General features: G+C 39.3%; 1 protein-coding gene across 1 annotated transcript; it reads left to right on the plus strand.

Annotated features, from left to right (window-relative positions):
- The first annotated feature begins 8,668 nt into the window (after positions 1 to 8,668).
- Positions 8,669 to 14,295, plus strand: rnf126 (ring finger protein 126). The gene is made up of 9 exons (XM_058637785.1): positions 8,669 to 8,775; positions 10,426 to 10,484; positions 11,381 to 11,444; positions 11,866 to 12,101; positions 12,239 to 12,307; positions 12,401 to 12,470; positions 12,558 to 12,651; positions 12,961 to 13,076; positions 13,220 to 14,295. Exons 1-9 carry the CDS (start codon positions 8,701 to 8,703, stop codon positions 13,388 to 13,390), a joined length of 954 nt encoding a protein of 317 aa, XP_058493768.1. The 5' UTR covers positions 8,669 to 8,700; the 3' UTR covers positions 13,391 to 14,295.
- The last annotated feature ends 286 nt before the right edge of the window (positions 14,296 to 14,581 follow it).

The following is a 14,581-nucleotide window of genomic DNA, read 5'->3' on the forward strand; positions in this document are numbered from 1 at the left end:
CAGGTTTGTTTTCATTGAGTGGGTATCAAGCTTTTTTTTTGTTCCTTTTTTTGTTTTATATACAAATTTGCAAAATTCTATTTTTGTACTTTTATGTGTAATGTTTTGGAATGTTCACAAAGTGTTTTTGAAAAACGGGGTTTGTGCATTTTACAATCTGCTTTTCCTTCATTCAATCATGGTCGACCTTCACGTGTCCAATACATAAAATAACATTAAACCCAACCGTGAAACTGTGTCCGACGTGTATTTTATAATATTTGGATTTTTCATAACTGTGTCACAGTCTTAATTGTGCTGCTTTCAGCCAAATGAATCACGACCAAACTTGCACCCATGTGGAAACTTATCGGCATTCCTCTCATTCGGGGTGGTGGGTCCAGCTCCAGCCAGCAAGGCACTCACAGTTTATGCGTGCAGTGGTTAGACCTTGTCTCCTGTGCGTGCAGTGGCTGAGTAGCCTCACTGACAAACCTCTTAAGGGCCCACGTGAGAGGCAGCAGAGAATCAAATCCAGGCTGGGCAGCTTTACTCCTCTGCCTCTTCAGGGATCTCCCTGCTCAGGATCAAGGTCAGGGGGATGGAGGGTGAAGGAGCTGAGGAGTGAATGTTTTGAAGCACTCAGGCCTGGACATTGACTCACTTTCCTGTGTAGTACCTCCCTTGTTTTTCTGTCTTTCTCTCTCCCCTGTCTAAATCCTGCGCTCTGTCATGCAGCAGCATCTGGTTCAACTTTAGGGAGATGTTTATATTCCTGTCCAAGTACCCTTTTATTACACTGGGAATGGAATTAAATGTTTTGTTAGTTCGAACAAGCCAAGTAACAATGCCACGGAGGGGATGTTGCTGTGCCCCACACAAAATACGTACGAGAAAATCATCTTTTGATGTTTCCCTTAATATTGTGCTGAAATTCATAAATGACGTTTGCTCAGATTTTGTCATCAGGCATGCACACGTAGTCATCAGTGTTGGCAGTGGAAGCCCCTCGTTTAATGAGGGCCTCAAGACAGTTTAGTCATCGCAATGTACGACGCGATGTCACGTCATGATACACATCATCGCTCTCAGTTTACAGTACAATTCATTTTGCAACCATTCAAGAGTATAAGCAAAGCAAAACATGCAGTTCCACTCATCACACTTCAGAATAAACAAAGCACATTTTATCTTGTGGATTTAGACATCATTTAACAGCATACTGGTTTAAAACTGTAGTTTTGCCAACACTAAAACATTTTAAAATCCAAAACTGCCTAATATCTGCATGACTTTTTTGGGTCTGTACAGTATGTTGAAATGGCTGTGGTCTTCGGTTGATCGGTTGATAAAGTAGTTTTGGTGCATGTATGTGGAAAAACCATCCCAGTAGATGCATGTGGTTCAAGGCACATAAAATCCCATTTGCCCTTGTAATTATGACTGTGTAATACCTTGACTTTAAACAACCTGTGTCTCATTACCACACGGCCCTCTTATGGATGTCGGATATGATGCACCTCTGTTACATGAGTGGTGGTAATGACACGACCGCAGCGTAAACCTATGAGCCATTTCAGAACTATTATAATTACACTCAACAGGAGACCTCAGGAATTCTTTGCCCACTTTACTCCATATTTTTTTTTCGCGCTTGTTGTTTTTCCCCCTGTATATTATGGTTTGTGGTGCGGGAAAAGAGCATCATGTCCACTTTGTGTTTGTTTGTCCCCATGTTTGAACGTGTGGGTGAGTACGTGGGTGCATCTGTCCAGCTCACACTCACCTGTAATGAGCATGGGATCAGCCACATGTATTACATCACAACCTCTGGCTGAGTTGTTTATATCCCTGCAAACGCACGGGGCCATAATGTGACGCCCACACTGACATTTCAGAGATGCGTAATCATCCTGCTTTGATATGTCACGCTTCTTTCTCAACTATGTCCACATGGCATCATTTCCGCCAACTTGCTCTACTACTTCCAGTAAGTTAACAGCCAACAGTTAGATCTGAAATGATGTTGTGATGGAACCAGACGCTGTGGAGTGTTTTCCGAGACCACCCACTCTCTGGATCGCACGACTGGATTGTAAACAGTTCCGTCTCACATCTGAAACTAATAGATATCACATCCATCATTTCATCAGTGTATTTCTGCCGCAGACATAATTTCCCACATTTCGGTTGTCTTTTAATTTTTTACATGTGCATGATATGAAACTTCTGACAATTCATCATTAAACTGACAAGAGCCTGTACTCCAGTTATATCATTTATACTTTTACCCATGACGTTTTTCTGGATTTCCCAGAAATATTTTTTTCAACTTCTTTCATATGGAGGCATAACACAACAGTTTATTATGTGCACAATGCTAGTACTGGGATTTAGAACTAAGTGAATTCTCCTGTAGGTGCTGGGAACTATTGACGGGATTGCATCACACAGTTGCTGCGCATACATTACACCACATTACACCACATTCCAAAGGTCCTTTATTATTGGATTGGGGTTTATGTCAGGTGGTGGTGGAGGTCATCTTAATACAGTGAACTCCCTGTCAATTTCAAGAAACCAGTTACAAATTAGTTCAGCTTTGTGACAGGCAGTGGCATTTAAACAATCAGCCATCAAAAGCCAAACTCAAGACTCATCATACCAGGTTTTGTTTTTCCGATCATGGTAAGTATGTAAAAACTTTTACATACATAAAGTACATAGAGGAGGCTTTGAAAATACACAAAGATATACAGGAATTTCTGCCAATAAACCCTTCAAAATGTTACATACTAGTCCTTTAAAACCAATAATCCTAGACAGAGCCTCAGGGGAATGTCAAGGAAAGGACAAAACGAAACCATGCGGTGATGATCACGGATCGACTAAGTCAGCAACAACGGAAAATCCAAGCAGGTTCACGGGACGTGTGCATTGCTCGTCAGTGATCTGGACAGAATCAGATCATCAACAACAAAACGGCAGAGTTAGGAAGTTGTGCCAATGCTAATTGTCCCAAATTATTCCCGGTAAATTGTTTCACTTCCTCACTTTGACCTCTGGGACATTTTCTGCACATCTGTGTGTGGTCTGGTCCACATGTTCTTTGTCTAACAGAAATATAAAATGCACTCGCGATACAACTAATTATACTGTAATTCTTTATAAAATATGTATAAAAAAAAAAGAATATAGATATAGTGTCCAGTAAACACTTAAGTGCAGCCTGACACTTGAGGGTTTTAAAGTGTGTGGGAACGTGAGCGCCTGAGTCAAGTATTGTAAATGAGATTGTTGCACTCAAATTGTCACTGAATTCACTTTGGTTTGAATTTGTGTTAAAGCACGAAGCCACATAACTGTGACGTGTGATAATTGTCTTACAGTTAGTCCATAAACTTGACTCCAATTGAGACCAATTGTGCAATTTGAGGTTTGGAAGACCACCAGACCGTGACCATAATTTCACTTCAGCTTTTCAGGTGGCTCTCACAAAGAAACAAGTCAGAACTACCTTTTTTATGAACCTTGGCTCAGTTATCTGCTTGTGTATCATGGAAAGTTGGTTGAACATTTAATTTGCTGTAATGTGCTAAAGTGTGCCCTCCAAAATCAGCAATAAATGACAATAGGAAAGTTTCCTTGGTTCATTTAGTTGTTTTTTTTTCTTTTGCTTACTCATTATCAGTTAAATCAATCACCAGGAGACACTTAATGAAATTATCTGTTGGGTGATATTTGACGTATTTAAATCGGACAGTGTACCACAAATGAACTCAAGAGGCCCCATATGGTATCTATTTACCCAGACTACAGAGATGAACATCTTGTAAACAGGCTGTTGATCAGTTTTAGATTACAGGAGTAAAAGCGCCAGTGTTGTTTGCCGTGGACTGGAGACACGCTCCACAACTGCATGAGAAAACTCAGACACTCTCACTGTGCGCACGCAAAATCTTCTCACCACCTGGGAAACCACACATTTGAGACAAATCCACACCTATACATACAGACACCCAGCAACACATGCCAAAAATAATGTATATAATGTATGCCAAAACCAATACAGCAACAAGAAACGTTATATACAGTACAAGCACTTGTAGTTTCAGATTCAGCATCTGCTGGGGAATTTATTTATTGTTGAGATACTGTAAGTCTTGTTCCTTTCATGTCCACAGTGTAGGTTTATGGGTGGTCTTTTACGTGTATGTGCTGCATCTCTCCAACATGTTATCCTCTATATCTTGTACTTTATGTGCTTGTCTTTTCTTTGGCTGCATTGCATCATTTGCTTTTATCATTTGAGCATTTACAACCATGTTTGGAGGCTTGTGAGGTTATGGACCCAGCAGGAATGACACGCTATGATGTAGTGGTTAACACCTGCGCCTCACAGCAGCAAGGTTCTCGATTCAAACCCCAGTTTCTGTGTGGAGTCTCTCGGCGTGTGTGTGTGGAAAGGTTTCTCTGGGTCTACCAGCTGAAGTCCAATCACATGCAGGTTAACTGGAGACTCTAAGACCCCATTCAGAGAGTGATTCTCTACATATACAGATCACGCCAAATACAGATATGAATGCTACCAATCCATCCCAAAAGTCCTGGATCCAGTCACAAAAGTCCCACTTGGATCTTGGATCACAGTAAAGACCGCCTCCACAGCTGACGACCCTAAGACCCACAGTCTTTTAAAATAGTGATTAATGTCCTTGCATTGATTGATTTGAAGCCACTGACACAATATTAACACTGATTGCTATATAAATTTAATTCCAGCTAACCCAGTGTCAGCTGTCAGCAGTGTAGAAGATGAATGGCTGTGTGTTTGTATGTTTATACTGTTAGCATGAAGCGATCGGGCCATATGAGACAATAATAAACTTGATGACCTGCATGATGATAGAATTTGCATATTACTTTTTCCTCCACATGGGGGCACTGGTGCCAATCCCAGCTGACCTAGGGCGAAAGGTGGGGTACACCCTGGATAGGTCACCATTCCATCGAAGGGCCACTTAGAGACAAACAACCATTCACTCTCACACTCACACACACGGTCAATTTAGATTGTCCAATTTGCCTAATTCCCAAATCTGTCTGTTTTTGGACTGTTGGAGGAAACCGGACAACCTGTAGAACATGCAAACTCCAAGCAGAAAGGTCCTTGTCCTGACCGGGTCACAAACCTGGGTCTTCTTGCTGCAAATGCAAGAGTGCTTTATGGCAATCAGACATTTTAAATACAATTAAATCACAATGTAATCTGTGAAAGTAAAAAAAACAAAAAAGGCACTAATGTTATGAAAGACATAAAAACCACTGGGTTGCATATTATCAGGACGTGACCATGAGGTAATGAGCCGGTGACTCAAAAATAACAGATAAAGTCAAACTAAGTTGCTAAAACATATGTAGTGACTGACCACAAACACTCAGCTACAACAAGGATGGTTTAGACTGGGCTGCTAATTGTACCCATGTGCTTCTCTAGAAACATCTATATTTTGATAGCTGCTCAGTGATGTAATCCCAAACAATTATGTGCCAATGCAGTGCTGAGGAATTTTGTTGGGAAACACAAGCAGAGAGGAAAAACACTGCACAAAATAGAAAGGATACCTGCTGCAATTCATAAATGAGTACATAAAAATGATCAAAACAAAAAACAGCTTTTTATGTCACTCATGTTGATCTACACAGCCCCCTTGCTGTTTGTGCTGGGATCTAATGTTTGAGCACGTGTGTGCATGTGAGAGCGTCCGATACATAGGTCTTGTGACACATGTCCTAAAACAGAGAGTGTCTGGAGGAGACAGAGTCTTCAATGGGTGGGACTGAAAACAAGTGGCGCATGACTAGAGGCCCAGGAAGTTACAGCAGGCGACTGTTATTGCTGAGTGTGTGTCTATGTGTGCCTGTTTTTATGTGAGTGTGAATTGGGGGCCCAGAGGGACTGTGTGGGGCAGTCCCGACTGGAGTGTCTGGAAAAACTCAGACAAAAGTGACAAAAGCAGCAGTGTCCCCTGCAACATATCCGTCTGACGCCTTGGCTGTAACACTTTGTTACCTCTTAGCCCAAAGAAGGAACTGTAAAAGTAGGCCATGAAAACAACACTTGGACGTATGCACACATCTGTACACATTCCTGTTAATCTGACAACTTGTGCAGATTTCCATATATCATATATATGTGAAAAAAAAAATGATTTAGGTAATCAGTCTTCAGAATTCATTTGACAACTTCAGATACATGTATCTTAAACTCTTATGCCCAATAGTGGACACATGTATTTTATATTTTATGTTGTGTACATTATATGTATTCATATTATCCAACATGTATTACAAGTGCTATAGCAATTGTGTGTGTGCACTATGCTCATTTGTGTGTGTGCACTATGCTCATTTGTGTGTATGCTCTATATTTAATTGTGTCTGTTCACCTGCAGATTAACTAGTAGCTAAATCTGTTACAAAGCACATTTTATTTTACTGATATTATTACAGCGATTAAATTGAATAAACTAGACTAAAATGTGCACATTTTAGTTAGTTAGAAAGAAAAACAGCACAACCCACTTCGCAGAAAAATAAAATTATCTGGGTTTTTTTTGTTAGTTAATGTTTTGTCAACAAAGCCCAGCTCTAGATCTGGAATGACACCAAACTACACAATAAAGAAGGCCACTCTGTCTGGGTAGAGCTATTATCTGCTGCTTACATGACCTGTATCTGACCCACAGTCACACTCCCCAGAGTGCATTGTTACAAGGAGTATTCGACTCTGATGGCTGTGATGCACTGTGTCGCAAGGAGATGTAAGATCATCTCCAGCCAGGCAGACATTGCAAACGTCGGTGCTATCAGTCCCTCTCTAATCTCAGGGCATAGGACAGCCAAGTCTTTCCTGCTCCCACATATCCACATCAGACACAACAATGGCCCAGAGAGAACTATAGGACATAACTACATTACATGATTAGCTTTGCATTGTGGAACATTTTTATTGTAAATCTCTTTTAATGAAATTGTTTTATTACACATGTAACAGAAAACATTGTGCTGGATTTACAACTATTGCTTGTATACAAGGTGGATGCATCACTATCCATATGTTTTTCATTCAAAACCCTAAACCCATAAAACACCACATGAGTGGTTGCGTCTAGTGCTACTCTCCTCAAGAGCACGGAACTGGACATTCGTGCAAAAAAATCAGGCCAGACAGCTTGAGAGATGTGATTGGCTGGCAAGCAGACGGATGGGAACTCCTACTTACACTCCACATGTTGTGCCAAGCACTAGAGGTACTCCAAACTTGTGACATGTTTATAGCCATCAATCTGTAGTTATGGTGATCACATTAAGAATACCTGTGGGGGAAAAATTAGGAAATGTTAATTTATAACTTTGAAATAAAAAACAGACGCTAAAACTAAACCATATCAATCATTTTTGTCTCCCCAGAACTTATGGAACTTAGTGATCTCTGAGACCTTCACTGATATCTTAGTGCTGCCAGATGGCTGCCCTCAACAACTTAGTTGTGTGTTCACAACGTAGTTCCCATGTGAGAGGCTACTTATTTACAGTTTTATGTGTCAGATGATGATGCATGATTACATGGTTCCAACAACTGCTGTCCAACGATCAAGGTCAAAATACAAATCCACCTCCTGACGAGATGTGACGCTCTAAAACAGATGCTCCATGACTTTGCTGAATGTCTTTTGGGCTAAAGAGGTGGTTGACAGGAATCCAATGGAAAAGTAATGAGTCAAAATAAATCTCGTGCAATACCAGATTGCAAAAACACATCTCTGGTTTACATATGAGCAGCTGGGGGGAACTGACCATTCAGGGATCAGACATGTCTTCAGTGCAGGTAAGACACAGTATGATGGTACTTGATATAAATTGGTTGGGGTAATCATTTATAACCTCTTGACCTCTTCACATCTCTGGATATTTTGCATTTACATGGAATATGAATTAAGAACACCTTCACCCAGTATTCCCATAACAAACTGACTAAATATCTCACAAATTCCACTGGAAACATATCAAGAGTAGATTATATCCTCAGCCACTACAAAGTAAAATTCAGTGACACTCCTCAACGCTTGATACACAAAAGCACCACCATGTGGCAGTATTTTATAAGACATATCAGTGTTAGAGGCTGCCAGATGAAAATTGTAGTCCGTTTTTTCATACCTATTCCTTCCAGTGGGATATTCATATTTGGTTTGTTAACACACTCTTTTGAAATAAACTTTAAATTAAGTGAAAGCTAATTTCACAATCAGTCACAGATATAGCTTTATTGTGTATTATGTGTATTTTGACACATCCAAGGAATCTAGCACCAGATTTTCTTTGCTTTGAGTACTTACATTTAAATGGACATACTGCTATAAAATGACAACACAATATAAGATCGGTTAACAAAACATCTAATTGGTACAATAAAAATAACAGTTAATTGATAATGTAGCATTTAATTGTAATATCTGTAGATCGTTCACTCATTATTATTATTATGATTTTTTCTATTATTATTTAAAGTGGGCTTTCGTTGATTTATTCATACAGTACATTAAATATTATCTATTGGAACAATGCAGGCATGAGACGGCGATCGTATTTTCTAGGAGATTTGTCCTATTTGGTGCTCCGTACTTCTTCCCCTCTCTCCCTGTTTAGTGGCTAAAGATGGCGGAAGCTCCTCCATGGCCCAGTCGCTTCTTCTGTCACAGATGCTCAGCAGAGATCAGTCCTCGGCTCCCCGTGAGTAACACAGTTAGAAAGTAAACGCAGAGACAGTTTGACAAACGAAAGACACTGTAGTTGTGTTGTTTTTATCATAGAAATCGTTGTGGCGGCGGCGTCAACTGTTAGCATGCTAACCGCTTTAGCAGGCTTGTTCAACTACCATTTGACATGCTAACGCTTTTCAGTGTCAACTAACCTGGTATTTTATTATTGGACGGACCAGAATGTAAACAAGCTCTGCTTATCTGTTACATACAATACAGGGCTCTTTTTTCTGGCACATTTTGTGGTATTACTGGGATGTTTTGTTAATGTATGCTGCTAGTGAATTAAGCTAACATGCTAAGAATAACCCTGTCTGCTATATTCACTTCCAACGCCATTAGCGCGTGAATTCATATTTTTATTTACTAACAAAACGCGTTTATATTTGTCTCTTTTAGACGTTTGAATGTTTATCCCTTGTGCGAAAAGAATGTACCGGTGGCAACAAAGCCACTACGTCTTTTTCTTGTTTTGCCGTTCAGTAAGTGGCCCCCCTCTGTCACAGGCTAGAATGATCTGTCACAGAAATGTATGTGTCCCTCGGAATGAGAAACATCAGCTATGGGATTGTGTAGAGTGCTAGTAGTGACTGGTGATCGCATTTACCTCACACAGCTGTGTGCGCAACTGCTGTCTCAATTGTTCGGGGTAGCCGGGGTGTTAGTTATTGTGTATTTTGTCAATCGATTCATAAGAATGCTTCTGACATGACATTGCGTAATGTTGGAGCAATAGAGCAACACACTGTGATGAAAATAGATACTTAATATCATGTAAAGATATGTATGATGAGGTCATCATTAAAACGGTAATCAAGATAGTTGTCAATTCATTTAGTAATTGATTAATAATCGGCTCTAGACTATAATTTTTTGGGATATCTCATGGTTTGTATAGAAGAACAAGCCTTTGGCTATTCATTGTTGTCTATTATTTAATTAGTGATTAGAGTATATTTGGAGCATTGAATCTGTGTAAATATGTATAATTTTTTGCATATTAACACAAATTATGGTACTTTGTTCTTTTTATAATAAAATCACATCATCACTGTTGGGTTGATTGAAAGGCGCCTCATAGCCTAAGAAGCTGTTCATTATTGGGCCATTAATGTGTGGTGTGATTCCTTTGGTGGATTTTATTTAGGTTATCGTCTGTCTTTGATGAAAGGATCAAATATAGATTGTTTCTCTGAGCTGCAATTGTTTGCCTTAGCTGCACTCAGTGCTACAGCTTCCCATGTCAGATAGTGACACTGGTTGTCATGACATGTTGAACGCTTCCTTTAACAGTGTTTGACTTAAGAGAAGGCAAGGTCTTTGCTGACCTGGGCTCTCTTGTCCAGAGTGGATATGTTAAAGAAAATAAAGTGTCAAAATGGGATGACAGTACCCCAATTTATAAGGAATGAGGGGTTCCTGATTTGACAGCTAAGCTATGGAAATAATGCAAATCATGTCAGGAGAACTCAGCTATTCTGACAGCTCACGGTAGCCCTGTGTCTTACAAAGATAAATGTAATGGCAGAGCCAGGTGTATTCCTTAGATAAGCATCTTCAATCTTCTTTCTGTCACAGTCCAGCTTATCATCTTTTTGTTTATGTTTTTCTTTGTTTACAGGACTATACATGTCCAAGATGTGATTCAGGGTTTATTGAGGAGCTGCTTGAAGAAAGAAGGTATGTCTGTTGATTATTATTTTATAAGACAATACAATGATTTTCACCAGGCTAGCTTTTGTGGCCTACTGTATAACAACAAAGGTCCCTCAGATCCTCGATTTCTTCACTTTCAGCTGTTCAAAAACGTTAAGTGATGCTGCTTTCAGTTGTCACAATCTAAGATGCTGGATTAACCTTTCCCATTCATTTTTGTACCAATGTATTGTCTCAAAGTGTTTTTTAAAACTTTATTTAATGTGTATATTTTGACTGTTACAAATAATCCCAATGTTTGGCCATCACTCCTAACAGTTATGCTACACTAATCACATTTAGGACCGAAGCACAGGAGAGTAAAAATCAGCTTTGCTCCAACTATAAGGGCCATATTGCTTTCTTTGCTTCCTGTCAACATGTTTGCCTACATGCAGTGTAATTATTGATTACTACAATAACTACTGCATGATTAATAGCAATTAAAATAATTTACATTTAGTTTTTATCTCACATAAGTAGTTTAGATCATGTGAAGGTTTTAGGAGTTTTGTTGTTTCACTAACTAATACTTTTGTCAAGCTGTATATTATATAAAGTCCCTGCTTGACATAAGCTAAATAAAATCAAAGTAATTGTTGGCTCAACAATAATAGCACAATAATAGCAGGTGCTTTAATTTTAGACTGACTTTGCGTTACTACCTCTTACCTTTTTTTTTTCGTGTTGGACTGGGAAACCAGCCACTACATGTGAAGTCAACAACAGAAGGGATAAACATTTGAGGAAGAAACGGGACACAGCAAAACATGACATCATACAAGAAAATAGGAACGATGGAAACTGACACATGGTGGAAAAACAATTTCCTTTAACAGTAATATATCAATACATGACCTGTCAATCTGTCCCCTGTTTAGTGCTGACAATGGCTCCAGGTCTACAATCTCCAGTGGGCCCCAGAACCAGCAGCAAACATTTGAGGTTTCTAACTCATTCTTTTCTCAGACTCTGTGTGTCACGTAACATCTCTCTGTGGGATTCCAGTCCACTGTTGCATAATAAAATCAGCATTTCTTAACATCTTACGTCTTTTTAGAGTTTCCACTTCTGCTTTTTTAAGCTCCTGTCAGGAACGACATATACAATATGTTATTGTGTTTATGCTGTGCAGTTATTTGCTGAAAAAACACCCCATTTAATAATTTAACATCAACAACAATTGTGTGGTATTTTTATTGGCTTTAAATGTGACCTGGATGAATTTAGTTTGTTGTCTTACCATTAAATGGTTGCCTTTAACCTGAGGATGTTCTGTGGTAAAGCTGATTTATTTTTTGTTTTGTTTTCTTCAAGATTACAACACCCAGATTGAGTCTATTGTATCTCTTTTTTTGTTCTTCAGAGCGCAGACCAGCACTTGTTCACGTTCCCCTCAGGATATGGTCAATTTGCTTTGGGTGTCTTTGATGATAGTTTTGACTTTGGGGCTGGACTGGGAACAGAGGACAACCGGGAAACTGAGAACAGGAGGGAAAGGGAAGCGGCATCAAGGCAAAGATATGGTGCTAGGCAACCAAGAAGTCGTCATGGTTCAAGACGGCAAGCTGGGAGGCATGAGGGAGTACCCACTTTAGAGGGGTGAGAAATGTACTTGGTTACTTGTGGGACTGAAGTCTCATTTATGGTGTATTGCCTCAGTGTGCCATTTTATTGCTAAATTATCTTGACGTGGAAACCACCGCATATTTATAACACCTGTATGTTCTCTTTTGTAGAATCATTCAGCAGCTAGTGAATGGAATAATTGCACCTACTGCAATGCCAAATATTGGTGTTGGGCCTTGGTGAGTCAATGGAATAGAGCTCTAGTTAACTAGAAGCTGCTTAAGAATATGCACTTTATGTCCAGCTGTTTAAATATTGTTGTTTTTTTTAAGGGGAGTTCTTCATTCTAATCCCATGGATTATGCCTGGGGTGCCAATGGGCTTGATGCAATTATAACACAGGTATTCTTAAATTCTCAACTTCAGTTTATAAACTCTTTAGACTTGAAATGGGTTTGTAACATGTGTTTTTTTTTGTCCTGCCTGCAGTTATTAAACCAGTTTGAGAACACAGGACCTCCACCTGCTGATAGAGATAAAATTAAAAGTCTTCCTACAGTACAAGTTACAGAAGAACACGTTGGTAAGTTAAATGCTATCCTGATTTTGGAGTTTTGTGTTTCTGAGTTGCCTTTTTTGTACATATACATAATACATAATGCCTGGCAGCCGGAGGGCTCTCACTGTTGATTTATATGATAGTACAATGTTGCCACTATTGACCGCATGTAAAACGTCCATTTCACTCAGAATTATACATTGAGCATAAGTTTTAACAAACTAAATGTAGTCTCATTATTTAATTGATTTTGAATTGTGTAGTCTAAGATGGCAGTAATAACTTAATGATCAGATTACAGTCCATAATTTCATTATTTTACTCTCTTTTCAGCTTCGGGGCTGGAATGTCCTGTGTGTAAAGACGATTACTGTGTTGGAGAAAATGTGCGGCAGCTCCCATGCAATCACATGTTTCACAATGATTGCATAGTTCCCTGGCTGGAGCAGGTATTAGTCATTCAGCCATCACCAAATGAATTCCCTTTTCAGTCACACATTCACTAGTTGTTATCTGGAATTATGGTGTTATAGACGGTGTAGAGGAGCAGTAAGACAACCCCCTCATGTTTTTTTGTCCCTCTTTCTTCCAGCATGACACTTGCCCTGTGTGCAGAAAAAGCTTGACTGGACAGAACACAGCAACAAACCCTCCACAACTATCAGGGATGAACTTTACTTCCTCCTCTTCCTCATCTTCATCCTCTTCTACCCCTCAGTCTTCAAGTTCGACCAGCAATGAGAACTCCACTGATAACTCCTAGAGAAACAGTTCTCCTCATCACCCTATGAGCTGTTAATAGCTCCTAGGCTGCTTTACTTCAGAGAGGTGACCTCCAGTTTCTCCCTGTCATAGGGTAGAGACCTGAGTGCATCTCACCAGGAGCACTCAAGCCTGACTCAGGGGTAAGTGATATTAAGTCAATCCTGGGCCTCCCTCTCTCTACAGGAGTCTGAACAGAGGAAGGCCAGAAGCCCTGGAGTGCAGCTTCTCTCAGGGAGGATGTGGAGAAGCAAGGATACTATGAGAGGCTTGATAGGCCTGAATCACCTCATACAGGGAACAGAGTGCAAAGGAATCCAGTGAAGGTAGAGGACATGGGACAACAAGAGAGTTGCTGTCTTTTTTTTTTCTTTCTTTTTTTTATTGCCAGACTATAATTACAAATGACCCATTTTTGACAGTGATGCATAAATAAGATATTCCTTTAACAATTAGTATTCATATCTCTAAAAGTACACTATTTACGAGTGCAATTAAGGTTTGGAACATCTCAAATTTGATTCTTTTTATTTCTCAAAAAGAAATATAGTATTTTATAATCCAAAATAAATAAATAAAGTTGTATGGTTTTCTGACACCACACAAGTACCATTGTTTGCTTTTGATGCTCATGAAGTGTCCAATTGCAGTTATTTTGTGCCGTTTGGGTAGTGATGTGGATGATCTTGACAAAGTTTGTTTTTATCTGCAAACCCAAAATGTTGATCCCCTTTTGACATTATACACTCAAGAGACATTTTTGTGCACTTGTGCTTTTTAACTTCAAGGAAGTATTTTGTAAAGTTACCTGTTGAGAAATGATTGGTTTGCAGTATGATCATATATACAAAAGAAACTGATTTGGAAATAAAGATGTTTGGGTGCTACCACTCAAAATTCATGCGATGTATTCTCAGTGTGTCTGTGTGTATACACTATATGATAATTATTTGATAAGTCTTAACATTAGCAACTGTAGTTGTAAAATAGATTTGGAGGTATACTATGGTGAAATTACACTCTTGGTTCAAGACCAATATTTTTTTGTGTGGAAATTGACCAAAAATTGTTACATGTTTGGTTTAGTATTAAATAAGAACAGCCTGGAAGTAATGTTTCGGGTTGAGTTATGTGCTTTGATGGTCTGTCTCTCCCAGAGTAATTAATTTGTACTTTAATGACATCTTGCAGG

This window comes from Solea solea, chromosome 9 (genome assembly GCF_958295425.1).
Source record: "Solea solea chromosome 9, fSolSol10.1, whole genome shotgun sequence".
Lineage (NCBI taxonomy): Eukaryota > Metazoa > Chordata > Actinopteri > Pleuronectiformes > Soleidae > Solea > Solea solea.